This window comes from Hyla sarda, chromosome 2, assembly GCF_029499605.1.
Source record: "Hyla sarda isolate aHylSar1 chromosome 2, aHylSar1.hap1, whole genome shotgun sequence".
NCBI lineage: Eukaryota > Metazoa > Chordata > Amphibia > Anura > Hylidae > Hyla > Hyla sarda.
Window position 1 is genome coordinate 308,447,585 of NC_079190.1, and position 21,266 is coordinate 308,468,850.

General features: G+C 48.1%; 1 protein-coding gene across 1 annotated transcript in view; it reads right to left on the bottom strand.

Moving 5' to 3' along the window:
• The window catches only part of TAF11 (TATA-box binding protein associated factor 11), a 75,502-nt gene extending 57,426 nt beyond the window's left edge, over nucleotides 1-18,076 (bottom strand). The window contains exon 1 of the mRNA XM_056557662.1: nucleotides 17,919-18,076. Within this exon, the coding sequence (XP_056413637.1) occupies nucleotides 17,919-18,017 (99 nt within the window). The 5' untranslated portion in view covers nucleotides 18,018-18,076. The remainder of the gene's footprint in view (nucleotides 1-17,918) is intronic.
• Nucleotides 18,077-21,266: the final 3,190 nt, after the last annotated feature.

The following is a 21,266-nucleotide window of genomic DNA, read 5'->3' on the forward strand; positions in this document are numbered from 1 at the left end:
GCCATGCAACGTTCACTATCCATTTTCCAAACGGGCACCCCATTTCCGAACCATATTCTGCCCTCACCTCCCCTTATCCCAACCTCCTTCCTTACCTCTGCAGGTGACCACATCTCGCTTACATGGCTGATCTTAATTTTCTTAAAAAGATAAAGTATCAGTGGCATTCTTGCAAGAGACACACTTCAAGAAAGGGAGAATCCCAAAACTACCACTAAATTATTTTTAATTTTGGTTTCACAGCGGGAGTACTAACTCTCTCTATAGCTCTACACCAGAATGTCCCCTTTGTCCAGTCGGACGTCTATGACTCTGCAGATGGACGTGCTCTGTTTGTCAAAGGTAAGATCGGCTCTACACCCTGGCGTCTCTCTACGCTCCCAATAATCATCAAGTTAGGTGGATGCTAAGAGCTTTGGAGAAATTGAGAGTGTTTGCAGAAGGCCCTATTATCCTAGGCGCTGATCTGAATCTATCCCTGATCTATCCCTCCTTGGCTCTTCGCACTCTAAATAATACACTCCATGAACTAGATCTAATAGATACTTGGAGACTACTCCACCCAGGTGACCGCCAATATACCTTGTACTCTGCTCCACACAAATCGGCCCAACGTTTGGACTACATCCGTTGTCATGACTGCTTAATACCTTCATTACAACAATCAGACATTGGAACAAAAATGTTGTCTGACCACTCACCGGTCAGCGCTACCCTCTCCCTAGCCCATCTCCCCAGACCTGACTGGACATGGCGACTTAATGGCTCCTTACTGACCAAAATGACTCATGTTACAGACCTGACGGCTCAACTCCACACTTTCTTTGACATCAACCTGACTCCGGAGGTCTCCTGGCAGATAGTGTGGGAAACCCGCAAGGCCTATATGAGAGGCCTTTTAATAGCCCTGGGCACGAAAGTCAAAAAGGAACGCAACCGGGCCATCACCTCCTTGTTGACATGCTTGACGGATCTTGAAAAGGGACACAATGCAATGGCTGGTGGCGCTGTCGGCCGGAAGATCGCTTCTGTTAGGGACCAACTGAAGGACATCCTTAACAAAAAACATGCAGACCAGGTAATCCGTTTCCATCAGAAATTGTTCATGCATGGTGACAAAAGGAGGGCGAATGATGTCCGGGGATGGGGGAGGCAACGGGGCAGCGGCGCCGGCAATGGGTTCCGCTGCCCCATTGCCGGCGCCACTTTTCTCCCCCTGGCTATCGGCGCCGGCAATGGGGCAGCGGCACCGATAGCCGGGGGAGAGAACGGGCAGCGGCACAGATAGCCAGGGGGTTAGAGGGGCCGGCAGCAGGGCTCTAGACCCCAGGACAGGCAGGGGCAGAGAAGCCGGCAGCGACGGCAGGTCTCTGCACCTGCAAAGCCGCTGCAGTTCATCGATTTAAAGCGCTCGCTTTAAGTCATTGAACTGCAGCGGCTTATCGGCGTATAACACGCAGGTAGGCTTTAGGCTAAAGATTTTAGCCTAAAAAGTGCGTGTTATACGCCGATAAATACGGTATATATCCCATATGGTCAATGGCATGAATGTAAGAAAAACACCAAATCGCAGACTTGCATTTTTTATGTTTATAACATCATATCCAAGGAAAAATGAAGTAAAAAAAAAAAGTGTTCAAAAAGTCCAATCAATACCAAAATGGCACCGATACAAACATCAGATTACGGACCAAAATTAGCCATCATACAGCCCAGTATACGGGAAAATAAAGTGTTATAGGAGTCAGGAATTTTTTTTCAAAAATTAAAAAGTTAAAACATTTTAATTAGTAAAACCATGACGGAAATTAAACAAATTTGGTAATGGTGTAAATCAGGTTGACCTAGAGTATTAAAATAACATGTAAGTTTGACCACAAGATAAATGGCGAAAAAATAACTTCACTGCACAAATATATATATATTTTTTGTTTCAGAGCATAAAGTTATGTAAAAATGAAAAAGGTGTCATTACAATGTATCAAAGTGTAGAAAGAAACCGGCTACTACCGAATCCTTGGAGTGTGAATGTGGAGCTGCTGCAAGGTGCTGGGGGTGGTGCTCTGTTTTGAAGCAGTACGTGGTCTAGTCTGGAAAAGACCCACTAGTCCATACATAAGTAGTATATTATAGCAAGAGGTAGAAAACGGCACTCGCCATCCATGCGCGGCTAAAATCTTTATCTTTATTTCGTCATATTAAAAAGATATTTCATGCTGGCAGGCTAGATGGGAGAGAGGGACTGGGAGACAGTGGTAGCTATTTTGCACTTGCTCTGCACTTCATTAGGCTGTGTCTCAAGCACCTGTGTGGTTTTATAAATCTCCACCCACCGGTGACTCTTAAAGAAAACAAGGAACAGAAGAGGTATGTGGCACAAAATGTGCATAAAAAAGAAAACATTTATGAAAGAGGAAGCATATCAATAGGTGTACCTATAAAGGAGATAATATTAGGAAAAGGAATAGGTTATATATAAAACACTTAAATCATTCCGGTCATTCATTCCCAGAGCGCCCATTGCTCTAGTTCGAATAAGCAAGTCCACTGAGCGCTGTAGTTTTAGCAAGTCCACTCAGAGCGTTAATAACCCTTTGTAGTCCGAAGATCCTTAAATCCTTTGTGCTGCTTTTATGATGTTCACGCATGTGTTCAATGTGTCTCGGTATAGATAGATCATATATTTTCTCTCAGGCGTATATGTAGTGGGCGAATCGTGGATCCAATGTAGTAACGACCACATGTGCATAAAATACAATAAACATCATACGTAGTCCTACAATTGATAAATTCCCATCCTACAACTGATTCTCCACCTACTATAAATTTTTTTCCTGGAGGAAAAAAACTGCAGTGTTTGCATGAGCCACAACTATAGATGCCCTGTGGGGCCATTTGCTTGAGCCAGTGCTCCTCGCTATTTTAAATTTTAGGTAGTGTACTTCGTACCAATGTACTTTGTATGCTTTTACTTTTCCTAAAACTAAATATCTGGTCCATATTTTGCCATTTCTCCCATAATGGGGTCATTTTTGATTCTGCCAAATTTTCTTGATAGTTGATATTATAACATTGGATAAATTATTATATGTATATTATATATATATTTTTTTGTTAGTTTTTTTTGTAGTTTTTTTTTAGATAATATATCCTTCCTTTCGATGTTCTGAGCTTTGATAAGTGCTATATCTAAAAGTTCTTCAGGGTATCAGCGTTGTATAAATCGATTTTTCATTTCTAGTGCTTTTTCCTCGAAGGTTTCTGTTCTACTGTAAATTTTTGTTAGTCGCAGGAATTGACTGAAGGGTATGGCCTTTTTTATATGCTCAGGGTGAAAGCTGTTATAGTGGAGTAATGCGTTAGATGCTGTAGGTTTTCTGCTTGTTAATAAATTCTTCTTTCACTTCGAGCAGCAAGTCCAGGAATTTTGATTTATTTGCTCCAAATTTAGATGTAAATAGCATGATGAATTCATTTTTATTTATGTATTCCATCGCCCAGGGTTCAAGTCTGGATATTTTTTACCACCAGGTATTGGAGGATGATATGAAAGCGCTCATATATCCCACGCCCCTGACAACCTGGATGCACAAGAACATAAAGCACTTAAAGAAATTGCAAAATCATAATGGTATTACAATAAAAAAGGGCTGATAAAAGGAGACAATATTGTTATTATGAGCAGGGAATATATATTGAAGAGGCAACACGTCAGCTAGGAAATGAAGAAATGTATACCCCATTAAAAACGATCCACATCGAAAATAACCTCAAATTCTATAAAAAAAAATTTCCCCTAAATTTTTTTTATTATTCCTTTATATCTCGATTACAATAATTATCACTGCATGACTTACTTGCAACCAATGTTGCCATCAATATCTTAATACATAAAAAAAAAAAAATAAGGTTTTCCTTAAAATTCCCAATTTTGGGTCCAGTGGCCTATGCGACCCATGTCACCCGTATTCATATGTACTTTTTGTGTTAAAGACCCCCCATTTCTCTTCCCTCTTTACCTAATTTACACACAAAAAAAATAAATAAAAATAATAATAATAATAATAATAATAATAATAAGGGGAACCACAACCCCTCCCCTCAATCTCACTCATTATCCAATTTCCAGTTTGGGCCCTGTCCCACCATTCATCATTGCCGCCTCGTTTCGTTTTCACGACTTTCCTTTCTTCTTTTCCCAGCTGCTTATTATTTTCAAAAATACATATAATCAGTTAGATTGCATTATATTGCCTTTAATTTACCGTACTTTGATTTAGCTTACTCCTCTTGCCAGAAAGAGATGGTGCCCTTTCGTGCCCCCATCCTTCCAGACTCTCTTGTGAACCACTGATGATATGTTTATCACACATCTCCAGGATCATCAAGCTCGGGGAGAAACTACTACTTACTCAACCTTTCTTATTATGTAGCTTTCTCCCCTTTTCTGAGGAAGGCAAGTTTTCATTCATCCCCTCAAATAAAGTGTAAAGGCCCACAACCAACATTACAGGGGGGGGGGGGGTTAGGGAAGAAAAAAAAAATATTATATTATACACATACACACACACACAGGGTGGGCCATTTATATGGATACACCTTAATAAAATGGGAATGGTTGGTGATATTAACTTCCTGTTTGTGGCACATTAGTATATGTGAGGGAGGAAACTTTTCAAGATGAGTGGTGACCATGGTGGCCATTTTGAATCCAACTTTTGTTTTTTCAATAGAAAGAGGGTCATGTGACACATCAAACTTATTGGGAATTTCACAAGAAAAACAAATGATGTGCTTGGTTTTAATGTAACTTTACAAGTTATTTACAAGATTCAGACCAATAGCGGTGGTTAAAACCAAGCACATCATTGTTTTTCTTGTGAAATTCCCAATAAGTTTGATTTGTCACATGAAAAAACAAAAGTTGGATTCAAAATGGCCGCCACGGTCACCACCCATCTTGAAAAGTTCCCCCCCCCTCACATATACTAATGTGCCACAAACAGGAAGTTAATATATCCAACCATTCCCATTTTATTAAGGTGTATCCATATAAATGGCCCACCCTGTACTTTCCATAGTGTTGAGTTCTGCTGTTACAGGGAACCCATGGGTAACCTAGGCTCTGACTGATAAGGGATTAAGTAAATATGTTTTTTGCAGGACTAGAGACACTTGTATAAGTGAAGGGAATGGAGGGTCAATACGGAAGCTGTAAACCATTGGAAAAACAGCTGTCATTCAGCTAAGGCTATAAAAACTTGTAAACTCCGATTGTTAGCTTAAACTTTAAACATGACTATGGGATTCTACTAGGGAAATCCTGTTTTATAATAAATGCCCCTTACTGGGATGCTCCCACTGCCCTATCTTCAGCAGCAGATCAGCACACAAAAAGGAGAAGGCAGTAGCTTCTTCCCAACTACCTCTCAGCTAGAAGAGCTTAGAAGAACTTTGTGGAACAGCTTCTTGGATTCAACTGTGTTTATAAATACATTTGCATATTAATACAGAGGAGTCGGAATCGGGGAGTCAGAGTCGGAAGTACAAAAAACTGCGGAGTCAGAGTATTTATGCACCGACTCCACAGTCCTGGATTTCTCATTGATTTACAGCTAACATCTGGCCGTAGCGCTTTTTACCCGAAAAAACACCATGCGGCAGAATTGGCGTTTAAAAATAAATAAAAATAAAAAACACAAGTAGAAACTTAGCCTTAACCCATTAAGGACAGTGTTTTTTCCGTTTTTGCTCTTTAGTTTCGTAAGGAGGAAATCCTTACCTTTTAAAAATCATAACCCTTTCAATTTTGCACCTAAAAATCCATATGATTGCTTATTTTTTGCGCCACCAATTCTACTTTGTAATGACATCAGTCATTTTACCCCAAAACATACGTCGAAACGGGCAAAAAAAAAAATTATTCTGCAACAAAATGGAAGAAAAAAAACGATATTTTCTAATTTTGGGGGGCTTACCTTTACCTTTATTCTGTAGGTCCATACGATTAAAATGATACCCTATTTATATAGGTTTGATTTTTTACTACTTCGGAAAAAAATCATAACTACATGCAGGAAAATGTATACGTTTAAAATTGGCCTCTTCTGACCCCTATAACATTTTTATTGTTCCATGAACGGGGCGGTATAAGGGCTCGTTTTTTTGTACCGTAATCTGAAGCTTTTATCGGTACCATTTTTGTTTTGATCAGACTTTTTGATCGCTTTTTATTCATATTTTTAGGTCATAGAAAGTGACCAAAAATACGCTATTTTGGACTTTGGAATTTTGCGTGTACGCCATTGACCATGCAGTTTAAAGGGGTTCTCCGGTGCTTAAACATCTTATCCCCTATCCAAAGGATAGGGGATAAGATGCCTGATCGCGGGAGTCCCGCCGCTGGGGACCCCCGGGATCATGCACGCAGCACCCCGTTTGTAATCAGTCCCCGGAGCGTGGTCGCTCCGGGTCCGATTACGGGCGACTACAGGGCGGGCGGCGTGTGACGTCACGCCTGCAACTGCATGTGACGTCACACTCCGCCCTGCAATGCAAGCCTACGGGAGGGGGCTATCACGCCCCCTCCCGTAGGCGTGCATTGAGGCGCGGAGCGTGACGTCACACGCCGCCCGCCCTGTAGTCGCCGGTAATCAGTCCCGGAGCGAACACGCTCCGGGGACTGATTACAAACGGGGTGCAACGTGCATGATCCCGGGGGTCCCCAGCAGCGGGACTACCACGATCAGGCATCTTATCCCCTATCCTTTGGATAGGGGATAAGATGTTTAAGCACCGGAGAAGCCATTTAATTAACAATATATTTTTATAGTTCAGACATTTACACACGCAGCGATACTAGGGATCGACCGATTATCGGTATGGCCGATATTATCGGCCGATAATCACGATTTTGGGCATTATCGGTATCGGCAATTACCTTGCCGATAAGCCGATAATGCCCCGCCCGCCGCACGCCCCCCGACCCGCCGCACCGCGACCGCCCCCCCGAGTCGCACCCCCCACCGTAGTGCTGGGCGGTATACTGGTATGGATTTTTGCCCATACCGCTATACCGGTCGGGCCCCTCCCCCACCCTCCGAGTCAATAAAAAAAATAAATAAAAACTTACCCGTAATGGGGGTGGTCCGGGCCATCCATCCTTCCGTCCTGTAGTGTCCAGCGCCATTCCGGGTGAACCGGTACGGGCTGTCCTTCTCCGGGGATCCTCTTCTCCACTCTGGGCAGGCTCCGGCCTAGTACGCTGCATAGACGCCGCTACGCCGTGACGTCAGGTGCGTCACTGCGCACGGGCGTCACTGCGCAGCGGCGTCTATGCAGCATACTAGGCCGGAGCCTGTCCAGAGTGAAGAAGATGACCCCCGGAGAAGAAGGACAGCCCGGACTGGCTCACCCTTCACCCGGAATGGCGCCGGACACTACAGGAAGGATGGATGGCCCGGACCACCCTGACAGGTAGGGGAGAGAAGCGGGTGGTGACGGCGGCGGCCTATGGCACCGCAAAAGCCACTGTAGTGCATTGATTTAAAGCTCCCGCTTTAAATCAATGACCTGCAGCAGTGTCGAGGGGGGATAAATAGCCAATAACTTATACCGGAATATCGGTATAAGTTATCGGCTATCGGCCCTAACCTCCACCGATTATCAGTATCGGTCCTAAAAAACCGATATCGGTCGATCCCTAAGAGATACCACATATTTTTTTTATTTACACAGTTTTTTTTTTTATGGGAAAAGAGGGGTGATTCAAACTTTTATTAGGGAAGGGGTTAAATCATCTTTATTAACTTTTTTTGTTCACTTTTTTTTTGCAGTGTTATCACTCGCCGTTCGGATGTGCAAGGAGGCAGGTAAGACACCCTCCTGCTGCGTCCTGGCTGATCGGGACATCGCGATTTTATCGCGATGTCCCGATCAGCCCGACTGAGCTGCCGGGATGCTTTTACTTTCACTTTAAGACGCGGCGATCAACTTTGATCGCCGTGTCTAAAGAGTTAATGCCGGACATCTGCCAGAACGGCAATGTCCGGCATTAGCCACGGGTCCTGGCTGCTGACAGCAGCTAGGACCGTGCGGGTATGATGGAAGCTCAGCTCCTGAGCTCGTTTCATAACCCTCCCGTGCCGCAGCGCCGTATAAACACGGCGTTCTGCGGCAAGGTGTTAAAGGGGTAAACTGGTGGAAAACTTTAGTTTTTTTAAATCAACTGGTGCCAGAAAGTTAAACAGATTTGTAAATTACTTCAATGAAATTTTTTTTTATCCTTCCAGTACTTATTAGCTGCTGAATACTACAGAGGAAATTTTTTTCTGTTTGCATCACAAGCACAGTGCTCTCTGCTGACATTTCTGTCCATTTTAGGTACTGTCCAGAGCAGCATATGTTTGCTATGGGGATTTTCTCCTACTCTGGACAGCTCTGTGTTCCTAAAGAAAATAATTTCCTCTGTAGTATTCAGCAGCTAATAAGTACTGGAAGGATTAAGATTTTTAAAATAGAAGTAATTTACAAATCTGTTTAACTCTCTGGCACCAGAAAAGTCATAACACTTTCAATTTTCCACCAAATGTTCTTTGCACCAACAGTTTCACTACAAAATTTACAGCAAAACCAGAAAAAAAATTATTTGTGGGGCAAAGCTTCCATTTCTATGCAGTGCAATAACCAGGGCTGTGGAGTCGGAGTCGAGGAGTCGGACGAAATTTTGGGTACCTGGAGTCGGCAAACAATGCACCTACTAAATTTTGATTGGAATAAAAAAAAAAAAAGCAAGTTTAAATTTCCCAATTCACAAAAAGTTATAATTAACGACTTCTCTACTGTAAGAATAAAGACCAATGCATGCAGTAACTGCAAAACGAAAACGTTAAGTGACCGTGAAGAAGCATCCTTTTCATGTGCTTCACTATATGGCACGCAACGCACAATTAGGAGTGGCAATACTTATTAGGGATCGACCGATATTGTTTTTTTTTTAGGGCAGATACTGATAATCGGTGAAGGTTAGGGCCGATAGCCGATAACTTATACCGATATTCCGGTATAAGTTATCGGCTATTTATCCCCCCGCGACACTGCTGCAGATCATAGATTTAAAGCGGGTGCTTTAAATCAATGAACTGCAGTGGCTTTTGCGGTGCTATAGACCGCCGCCGCCACCCGCTTCTCTCCCCCTGCCTGTCCGGGGGTCCTGAGTCCTATCGCCGCCACCGCTTCCCCCACCCCACCGCTCCGTGCCGCACCCCACTGCCTCCCCCATCCCTGGTTTTATAATTACCTGTTCCCGGGGCCCACTCTACATCTGGCTCCGGTGGCGTCCTCCTGAGCCGTCACTGTGCGCACTGACGGTGACGTCACGTCATTCATCATTGCGCACAGCGTAACGCAGGACTCAGCAGGAGCCAGAAGTAGCGTGGACCCCGGGAACAGATAACTATCAAACTGGGGATGGGGGAGGCAATGGGGCCGAGCGGGGCGGTGGGGGGTGCGACAAGGTGTGGTGAGGCGGGTCGGGGGCGGTCACGGCACGGGGGGCATTATCGGCAAGGTAATTGCCGATACCGATAATGCCCAAAATCGTGATTATCGGCCAAACCGATAATTGGTCGATCCCTAATACTTATACTTTCCATAGTGTTGTATTCTGCTGTTACAGGGTACCCATGGGTAACCTAGCCTCTCACTGATAAGGGATTAAAGGGGTTATCCAGGAAAAAACTTTTTTTTTTATAGATCAACTGGCTCTAGAAAGTTAAACAGATTTGTAAATTACTTCTATTAAAAAATCTTAATCCTTTCAGTACTTATGAGCTATGAGTTGTTCTTTTCTAATTGCTCTCTGATGACACCTGTCTCAGGAACCGCCCAGTATAGAAGCAAATCCCGAAATCCCGATAGCAAACCTCTTCTACTCTGTGCAGTTCCCGAGACAAGCAGAGATGTCAGCAGAGAGCACTGTTGCCAGACAGAAAACAACAACTCAACTTCAGCAGCTGATAATTATTGACAGGATTAAGATTTTTTAATAGAAGTAATTTACAAATCTGTTTAACTTTCGGGAGCCAGTTGATATATATAAAAAAAAAAAAAAAAAATAGTTTTTTTTCCAGGAATACCCCTTTAAGTAAATATGTTTTTAGCAGGACTAGAGACACTTATAAGTGAAGGGAATGGAAGGTCAATAGTTCAAGACTGAAGCAGTAAACCATTGGAAAAACTGCTGCCATTCAGTAAACTCCGATTGTTAGCTTAAACTTTTAAAATGACTATGGGATTCTACTAGGGAAATCATGTTTTATAATAAATGCCCCTTCCTGGATCCTCCCACTGCCCTATCTTCAGCAGCAGATCAGCACACAAAAAGGAGAAGGCAGCAGCTTCTGCCCAACTACCTCTCTCTGCTAGAAGAGCTTAGAATAACTTGGTGGAACAGCTTCTTGAATTCAACTGTAAGGCTAGGTTCAGACTACGGAATTTCCGCCTGCAATTTTGCTTTGAAATTGCAGGCGGAAATTCCGCTTTCTATAATGTATAGTGTAGTGAATGATTTTCCGTTCACAAATTTACAGTTCGGAATTTGTGAAGCGGAAAATCCGCTTTGAAGTTTCCGCCTGAAGAAAGGCGGTGCTTTTTCTTCAGGCGGAAATCCGCCCAGAACACATTGCAGTCTATTGGAGACTGCAGTGTCCGCACGGTCCTAGCGCCGACTGATTCAGCCAGCGCTGGCCGCACTCGGAATCTCCGGGCGGAAATTTTCTGCCTGGAGATTTCATAGTCTGAACCTAGCCTAAGTGTTTATAAATACATTTGCATATTAATACAGAGGAGTCAGAGTCGGAAGTACAAAAACTGTGGAGTCGGAACATTTATCTACCGACTCCACAGCCCTGGCAATAACTAAATTATTTTGCCGTGTAAGGGGTAGTATGAGGGCTCATTTTTTGCGCTGTGATCTGAAGTTTTTATTGGTACCATGATTGTTTTGATTGGACTTTTTGATCACTTTTTATACATTTTTTTATGGTATAAAAAGTGACCAAAAATACGCTATTTTGGACCTTGGGAGTTTTTTCCGTGTACGCTATTGACCGTGCGGTTTAATTAACAATATACTTTTATAGTTCGGGCATTTACGCACACTGCGATACCACATTTATTTTTATTTACACTTTGTTTTTTTTATGAAAAAAGGGGGTCGATTCAAACTTATTAGGGAAGGGGTTAAATCACATTTATTAACACTTTTTTTTTTCACACTTTTCTATTTATTTATTTTTTTGCAATGTTATAGCCCCCATAGTGGACATCATGACCACAGTGCTCTCTGCTGACATCTCTGTCCATTTTAGGAACTGTCCAAAGCAGGAGAGGTTTTCTATGGGGATTTTCTCCTACTCTGGACAGTTCTTAAAATGGACAGATGTCAGCAGAGAGCCCTGTGGTCATGGTGTCAGCAGAGAGCTCTGCGTTCCAAAAGGAATATAATTTTCTCTGTAGTATTCAGCAGCTAATAAGTACTGGAAGGATTAAGATTTTTTTAATAGAAGTCATTTACAAATCTGTTTAACTTTCTGTCACCAGTGGATTAAAAGAAAAAAACCGTTTTCCACCAGAGTACCCTTTAAGGAACAGAGCATTTTTTGCACATCTGACCACTGTTACTTCAAGCATTAATAACTCTGGGATGCTTTTACTAATTAATTTGATTCAGAGACTGTTTTGGCATGGTTGCCAATCTGAGGAAGGGTGTATACACCAAACACGTCATTGGTCAAAATAAAATACTTACATTTTGAAAAACATCACTTTGCCTGAGTCCGTTTGGAGAAATTTGCACCTAGAGGGTGAATTTTCTACTGTTCTTAGCCCAGGGATGTGGAATTCCTATCACCCCACGCCCTGGACATGCAGTTCCGGGTGCAGGGCAGGTGCGTTATTCCGGCCCTTAGCACGGCTTCGGGCAAGCAGGGCAGGACCTGACAAGCGCTGCGGCGCTCATCGGTCTGTATGGAGCAGGCTCTGGACTCCTGCCCGCACCGTACTCTGCAGCCCCCGGCTGTGGAAACTTGTGTCCTCTGAAGGCAGTGCCGGGGGAGGGGAGATGAGAAGCTGTATACGTCCTATCTCCCCCTGCTCTGCCTTCTTTCTACAATGCAGACCTGCGGGGGGAGATGAGGGGGCATGGCTTCTTGCTCACTGTGCAGATCTGTGTCCTCTGCCTTCACTCCCCCCAGCTCTAGCTTCAGAAACGTTCGGAGAGCTGAGGGGAGGAGTCTGCACGGGGCGCAAATTTCACACCGCCGCTAATAGGCAGTATGCGGCGCTCAGCAGTATGTATGGAGAGGGCTCCGGACTCCTGCCTGCTCGATACTCTGCGGCCCCCGGCTGTTTTCAGTAGCCGGGGGGCACCGCTAATAGCCAGCATGCGGCGATCGCATGCTGGCTATGTTTAAAAATAAACATATTTGGTATCGCTTTGTGCATAATTGTACGACCTATTAAAATATAACATTATGTATCCCGTACGGTAAACTTAAAAAAAATAAATAAATACCAAACCACAGAATTGCAATTTTTATAATATCCCCAGAAAAAAAGTTAAAAAGCGATTAAAAAGTCAGATCAATACCAAAATGTGCCTCTGCACACACGATTTACTTTCACTTCTATAAGCAGGGGAGAACAGCGATCTCATGCCCTTTCCTGACCTGTAGCACTATATTACCGCAGCTTCAGCGCTGATCAAAGTGGGGACACATACTTCTATAGCCCAGACGCAGGGGAGCGCGCTCCTGGGCTATAGAAGTCAGTATTCTTGTTCAGATCAGCGCTGAGTCCTCAGTGATATAGTGCTGCCGGGAGGACACAGAGATAAACTGGACAGATGTAGGGGGACAAATGAGGGAGATTACAGTTTTTTGGACTGAGGCAGGGCAGAACACTGTCAGATCACGCTCGCCCCTGCCATGGGAGAAGAATGAATGTGAGAGTGCGCGCAGGGGCTGCTTTAATTGGCTGAAGCAGCTATTGCATATTCAAAGCTGCTGAGCCAACCATGTAGGAGGGGGGGGGGGGGGGGCGGGGAGTAAATGAATATTTATCAGATGGGGCGGGCAGAGGCCGTGCACGGGGCGGGCAGCTGAACTGAAGGCTGCGTGGGGTATTGTGGGAATGTGTAACGTCACGGCCCCCAGTATAACGGAGGTGAATAGGGGGTCACAAGTCACCAGAAACCTGAACTGCTGAGCTTCCTGTCTGACAAAAGAATCAGTGAAAACATACTTTCCATGCAGGATGGGTGATGTAAGTGATTAACAAAGTTATATAACTTTAATTTCTGCACCTAAACCTGTCCATTTTTTCTCCATGAGACATCTCCTTTAAAATGTTGGTGTTACCCCAAATTTTTCATTTTCACAAGGGGTAATACGAGAAAGCCTCCCAAAATTTGTAACCCCATTTCTTCTGAGAATGCAAATACCCCAATCGTGGATGTAAAGTGCTCTGTGGGTGAACAACAATGCTTAGAAGAGAAGGAGCACCATTGTGCTTTTGGAGAGAGAATTTGTTTGGAATGGAAGTCGGCGGACCATGTGTGTTTAAAAAGCCCCCCTTGGTGCCAGAACAGTGGACCCCCCCCCCCCCACATATGACCCCATCTTGGAAACTACACCCTTAACAGAATGTAGTAAGTGAGCATTTACATCCCACTGGCGTTTGACAGATCTTTGGAACTGTGGGCTGTGCAAATGAAAAATTACATTTTTCATTTTCACGGACCACTGTTACAAAAATCTGTCAGACACCCGTGGGGCGTAAATGCTCACAATGCACACAGTGGGTGTTTTTTTTTTTTTTGCATTTATGTCAGAACCGCAATGGTGCACTTTCACTCCTGAGCCTTGTTGTGACCCGCAGAGCATTTTACGTCCACATATTTCCATACAATTTTCTCCTTTTACCTCTTGTGAAAATGTAAAGTATGGGGCAACACCAGCATGTTAGAATGAAATTTTTTTTTTTACAATAGCATGCTGGAGTAGACCCCAACTTTACCTTTTCATAAGGGGTAAAAGGAGAAAAAGTCCACCAAAGTTTGTTAGGCAATTTCTCCCGAGTATGGAAATACCTCATACGTGGCCCTAAACTGTTGTCTTGAAATACGACAGGGCTCCGAAGTGAGAGAGCGCCATGCGCATTTGAGGCCTAAATTAGGGTAGGACCCGGTAACTGTGTAGGGCTATATGTAGTGTTTTACACTTCATTTTGTGTAGGTGTAGTGTAGTGTAGTGTAGTGTCTTTAGGCTACATTCACATGGGCGGGGGTTCACAGCAAGTTTCCCGCTGGGAGTTTGAGCTGCAGCGGAAAATTAGCTGCCTCTCAAAACTCACTGTGAACCCCCCGTGTGAATGTGGGGGGGGGGCAAACATCCAGCTGTTGCAAAACTACAACTCCCAGCATGCCCTTTGGCTGTCCGTGCATGCTGGGGGTTGTGGTTTGAAACAGCTGGAGGCACACTGGTAGCAAAACACTGAGTTAGGTAACAAACTCAGTGTTTCTTAACCAGTGTGCCTCCAGCTGTTGCAAAAACTACAACTCTCAGCATGCAGTGACAGCTGAAGGGCATGCTGGGACTTGCAGTTATGCAACAGCTGGAGGCATACTACTACTACTACTACTACTACTAGTACTACTACTACTACTACAACTTCCAGCATGCATTTTGGCTGTCCGCGCATGCTGGGGGATTGTAGTTATGCAACAGCTGGAGGCACACTGGTTAAGTGTGCCTCCAGTTGTTGCCAAACTACAACTCCCACCATGCCCAGACTGCCAAAGGGCAGTTGGGAGTTGTAGTTATGCAACAACTGGAAAAGAACCGTTTGGAGACCACTGTGTAGTGGTGTCCAAACTGTAGCCCTCCAGATGTTGCAAAAGTTCAACTCCAAGCATGCCCAGACTGTCCAGGCATGCTGGGAGCTGTAGTTTGGCAACATCTGAAGGGCTACAGTTTGGATACCAATGTATAGTGGTCTCCAAACTGTGTTACAGATGTTGCAAAACTATAACTCCCAGCATGCAGAGACTGTCCAGGCATGCTGGGAGTTGTAGTTCTGCAACATCTGAAGGGCCAGATGTTACAGAACTACAACTCCCAGCATGCCTGGACTGTCTATGCATGCTGGGAGTTGTAGTTTTGAAAATACTAGAAGCAGCAGTGAAGTTCACTTTACAGCAATCTTCACTGCTGCCTCTGATGTCGCCGACGCTGGATACACTTACCTGTGCCACCTTTCTGACACCGCTCCCCGCGTGTCATCAGGTAACTGATGCTGGTTCCCCGCATCAACGGCCTCTGCAGCTGTCACCGCCATCTTCCCCTGCTCTGCCTGGACTTCTAGGGGCACCCCCCAGCACTTTGCCGGTGAGTCCTGACCGGCCAATGGCAGTGGATAGGAGCCACCTCGCTCCTATCCTTTAGGATGATCAGGGCTGTCTCTGACAGCTCCGACCAGCCCTATTTTTTGAGCGATCGGGTCACCAGAGACCCGATCAGCCCGGAATTGCCGCAAATTGCCCTGGGTCCCTAAGTTGTGATGGAAGATAGTTCAGAAGAAAATAGTTCATGAACTATTTTCTTCCGAGCTATCTTCCGTCACAAAATAACGTCCATTATCAATAACGGACTATAACAGATTCAAACGGCTATTAGAAAATCCCATAGACTATAATGGGATTTTCTAACGGACGTATAAGATTTTGTTACTGCCATTTTCTGCTGGTTTTCAGACGGAACTTCATACGGATGTTTAAAAACGGAGAATTTTGTAGTGTGAAAGAAGCCTAAGGAGGCGCTACCAGACAGCCAGTCAGTGCATGTACTTCAGTAATACAGGGGTTTTTACCAGTGAATGCCCATTCTGATTGGTTAGTCCTTCCAGCCATTGACATGTTTCACAGATATGGACTGTATGTAGCTGTATGTTGAATCTGAATTCAAGTTACAATGGCCCAGAAAAGACCATTGTAAGTTGAGGGATCACTGTAGTAGCATTTAGGCTGGGTTCACACTATGTTTTTAGCAATATGGGACGGTATACGGCTGGGGGAACGAAAACTGGGCGCTCCCGTATCCGGCCCGTAAGTAATGGATTGCAATGAGCCGACTGGAGTCAAACGCTGACTCCGGTTGGCTAATTTTTGTCCCGAATACGGTTTTCCCACCGGACATAAAAGCATGGTATGCCACGGTTTTAGGTCCGGTTAGAGAACCATATACAGGGCAAAAATGAGCCGACCAGAGTCAGCGTTTGGCTCCAGTTGACTCATTGAAATGCATTACATATGGCCCAGGTCCTGTAAAGCTAAAAACTAGGGATCAACTGATATCGATTTTTTAGGGCCGATACTGATAATCTGTGACCTTTCAGGCCGATAATTTATACCGGAATATCGGTATAAATTATCAGCTATTTCCCCCCACCCGGCCCGCAGAAGCCGCTGCAGATCAAATGATTTAAGAGGGCGATTTAAATCCATGAACTGCAGCAGCTTTTGCAGGGCCAGAGACCGCCGCCTCCGCCCGCTACTCTCCCCCTGCCTGTCCTGGGGTCCTCCCTAGTCCAACCACCACCGCCGCTGCCCCATTGCCTCCCCCCATGGGGTCCTCCCTAGTCCAACCACCACCGCCGCTGCCCCATTGCCTCCCCCCATCCCCGGTTTTATAATTACCTGTTCCCGGGATCCGCGCTACTTCTGGCTCCGGCGGCATCCTGAGCTGTCACTGTGCGCACTGACTGAGCCAGAAGTAGCGCGGACCCTGTGAATAAGTAATTATAAAACCGGGGATGGGGGAAGCAATGGGGCAGCAGCGGCAGTCTCTGGCCGGGGAGGCGGGGCGTTATCGGTAGGGTAATTGCTGATACTGATAATGTCCAAAATTATGAATATCGGCCAAACCAATAATCAGACCATTCCCTAATAAAAACATGGTGTAAACCGGAGTGATCATTAGAAGGAGCCAGGAGAAGAGAGCGGTTATGCACTTCACTCCCCTGCTAGCAGTGATCATGGTTTACCTACACTAGATGGCTCTATTAAAGGAAAACTAAGATATTTCTCCCGCATTATCCACCAGTACCTGTGTATAGTGCAGGAGAAAATATCTCAGTTTTCCTTTAAAGGACATCTGCAGCGTGATTAACACTTATCCCCTATCCACAGGATAGGGGATAAGTGTTTGATCGCGGGGGTCCGACCGCTGGGACGCCCTGTGATCTCCTGTACGGGGCCGCGGCTGTCCCGTGCAGGGGGCGTGCCGGCCGCAGCATGACGTTGCAGCCGGCACGCCTCCTCCATACATCTCTATGGGAGAGGCGGGGAGGTAGCGTTCGTGCCTCCCCGTCTCCCCCATAGAACTGTATGGGGACGGGGAGGAGACGGGACGTCACCGTCGACCTCTAGGTCGACGCTACGCGCCTCAGCGCTCACCATGAGCGCTAATGGCGGCGCCCCGTTAGGGAGATCGCAGGGGGACCCAGCGGTCGGACCCCCGCAATCAAACACTTATCCCCTATCCTGTGGATAGGGGATAAGTGTCAAACCGCTGCAGTTGTCCTTTAAGTTTATCATGGAGCTTGTTCTGATGACCAGAGCAGTCTGAACATTCAAACCCTGACTGATCAAAACGTTTCATATGTCTCTGTGACATTAGTAAATCTCCCAAAAGCAGATTGTATGCATAGAAACTTACTAAATACACGCTATTCCCTTGCATATATGTTTCACGTGAATTTAGAAGAGGTAAGAGCAAATCAACTGTATACTTCTCAGCCACTTTCCATCGTATGTTCAACTCAAACCTGTAAACCGCCAAAATATGGGTCTCTCCTCTTACCTCCCGCTCCTTCTCCTCCACTTTCTCCCGCTGCTCTCCAACATCTTCGGATAATCCCTTTGACTCCTCGGCTGGTGCTGCAGACTCGGCGGCTTCCATGTTTGGTAGACGCTATTTCCTAGCCAGCTAAAGGACCTCTGATGATGTCATGACCATGTGACCAGCCATGTGACTAGACTGGAGTAGGCGGAGCCAGTCTGGAGTCTGTAGGAAACACAATTGATTTCGCGGGTTTATGAGTGGTTTGCTGGTGAGGAGAAGGCAGAAAACCTTTAATAGTAGCAAGTGAGGTTTTCTCTTGGTGGGTGTGTATGGCCGAGTAATACTCTGCAGGAGCCTATGGAGCCGGCCTGGAGTCTGCAAGAAGCATAATTGTTCTCCCCAGAGGCTTATGAGCTGCTGCTGTAATGCCCTGGAGGAGAGAGAGAGGGGGGGTGTTGTAATGCCCTGCCTGGGAGAGGGGAGGTTGCTGTAATGCCCTGCCTGGGAGAGGGGAGGTTGCTGTAATGCCCTGCCTGGGAGAGGGGGGGGTTGCTGTAATTCCCTGGAGGAGAGAGAGAGGGGAGGTGTTGTAATGCCCTGCCTGGGAGAGGGGGGTAGCTGTAATGCCCTGGAGGAGAGAGAGAGGATGGGGGGGGGGTGTTGTAATGCCCTGCCTGGGAGAGGGGGGTTGCTGTAATGCCCTGCCTGGGAGAGGGGGGTTGCTGTAATGCCCTGCCTGGGAGAGGGGGGTTGCTGTAATGCCCTGCCTGGGAGAGGGGGGTTGCTGTAATGCCCTGCCTGGGAGAGGGGGGGTTGCTGTAATGCCCTGCCTGGGAGAGGGGGGGGGGGGGGGGGGGGTTGCTGTAATGCCCTGCCTGGGAGAGGGGGGGGGGGGGGTTGCTGTAATGCCCTGCCTGGGAGAGGGGGCGGGGGGTTTGCTGTAATGCCCTGCCTGGGAGAGGGGGGGGGTTGCTGTAATGCCCTGCCTGGGAGAGGGGGGGGGTTGCTGTAATGCCCTGCCTGGGAGAGGGGGGGGGTTGCTGTAATGCCCTGCCTGGGAGAGGGGGGGGGGTTGCTGTAATGCCCTGCCTGGGAGAGGGGGGGGGGTTGCTGTAATGCCCTGCCTGGGAGAGGGGGGGGGGTTGCTGTAATGCCCTGCCTGGGAGAGGGGGGGTTGCTGTAATGCCCTGCTTGAGAGAGGGGGGGGGGGGTTGCTGTAATGCCCTGCTTGAGAGAGGGGGGTTGCTGTAATGCCCTGCCTGGGAGAGGGGGGTTGCTGTAATGCCCTGCCTGGGAGAGGGGGGTTGCTGTAATGCCCTGCCTGGGAGAGGGGGGTTGCTGTAATGCCCTGCCTGGGAGAGGGGGGTTGCTGTAATGCCCTGCCTGGGAGAGGGGGGTTGCTGTAATGCCCTGCCTGGAGAGGGGGGTTGCTGTAATGCCCTGCTGGGAGAGGGGGGTTGCTGTAATGCCATGCTTGAGAGAAGGGGGTTGCTGTAATGCCCTGCAGGAGAGAGAGAGGGGGGGGGGTTGCTGTAATGCCCTGCCTGGGAGAGGGGGGGGGGGGGTTGCTGTAATGCCTGCCTGGGAGGGGGGGGGGGTTGCTGTAATGCCCTGCCTGGGAGAGGGGGGGGGGGCGGGGTTGCTGTGAATGCCCTGCCTGGGAGAGGGGGGGGGCGGGGGGTTGCTGTAATGCCCTGCCTGGAGGGGGGGGGGGGGTTGCTGTAATGCCCTGCTGGAGAGGGGGGGGTTGCTGTAATGCCCTGCCTGGGAGAGGGGGGTTGCTGTAATGCCCTGCCTGGGAGAGGGGGGGTTGCTGTAATGCCCTGCCTGGGAGAGGGGGGGTTGCTGTAATGCCCTGCCTGGGAGAGGGGGGGTTGCTGTAATGCCCTGCCTGGAGAGGGGGGGGTTGCTGTAATGCCCTGCTGGGAGAGGGGGGGTTGCTGTAATGCCCTGCTGGGAGAGGGGGGGGGTTGCTGTAATGCCCTGCCTGGGAGAGGGGGGGGGTTGCTGTAATGCCCTGCTGGGAGAGGGGGGGGGGGGTTGCTGTAATGCCCTGCCTGGGAGAGGGGGGGGGGGTTGCTGTAATGCCCTGCCTGGGAGAGGGGGGGGGGGGTTGCTGTAATGCCCTGCCTGGGAGAGGGGGGCGCGGGGGGGTTGCTGTAATGCCCTGCCTGGGAGAGGGGGGGGTTGCTGTAATGCCCTGCCTGGGAGAGGGGGGGGGTTGCTGTAATGCCCTGCCTGGAGAGGGGGGGGGGGGTTGCTGTAATGCCCTGCCTGGGAGAGGGGGGGGGGTTGCTGTAATGCCCTGCTGGGAGAGGGGGGGGGGGGGTTGCTGTAATGCCCTGCCTGGGAGAGGGGGGGGGGGTTGCTGTAATGCCCTGCCTGGGAGAGGGGCGGGGGCGGGGGGGTTGCTGTAATGCCCTGCCTGGGAGGGGGGGGGCGGGGTTGCTGTAATGCCCTGCTGGGAGAGGGGGGGGGGGGGTTGCCTGTAATGCCCTGCCTGGGAGAGGGGGGGGGGTTGCTGTAATGCCCTGCCTGGGAGAGGGGGGGGGGGGTTGCTGTAATGCCTGCCTGGGAGAGGGGGGGGCGGGGTTGCTGTAATGCCCTGCCTGGGAGAGGGGGGGGGGTTGCTGTAATGCCCTGCCTGGGAGAGGGGGGGCGGGGGGTTGCTGTAATGCCCTGCAGGGAGAGGGGGGGGGGTTGCTGTAATGCCCTGCTGGGAGCGGGGAGGGGGGGGTTGCTGTAATGCCCTGCCTGGGAGAGGGGGGGGTTGCTGTAATGCCCTGCCTGGGAGAGGGGGGGTTGCTGTAATGCCCTGCTTGAGAGAGGGGGGGGGTTGCTGTAATGCCCTGCCTGAGAGAGGGGGGGGGTTTGCTGTAATGCCCTGCTTGAGAGAGGGGGGGTTGCTGTAATGCCCTGCCTGGAGAGGGGGGGTGCTGTATGCCTGCCTGAGAGGGGGGGGGTTGCTGTACATGCCCTGCCTGGGAGAGGGGGGGGGTTGCTGTAATGCCCTGCCTGGGAGAGGGGGGGGTTGCTGTAATGCTGCCTGCCGGAGAGGGGGGGGGGTTGCTGTAATGCCCTGCCTGGGAGAGGGGGGGGGGGTTGCTGTAATGCCCTGCCTGGGAAGAGGGGGGGGGGTTGCTGTAATGCCTGAGGAGAGGGGGGGGGGTTGCTGTAATGCCTGCAGGAAGGGGGGGGCGGGGTTGCTGTAATGCCCTGCAGGAAAGGGGGGGGGCGGATTGTCTGTAATGCCCTGCAGGAAAGAGGGGGGGGTTGCTGTAATGCCCTAGCGGCAAGGGCGGGGGGGGGGGGTTGCTGTAATGCCCTGCAGGAAAGGGGGGGGGGTGCTGGCGCGAGGGTTGCTGT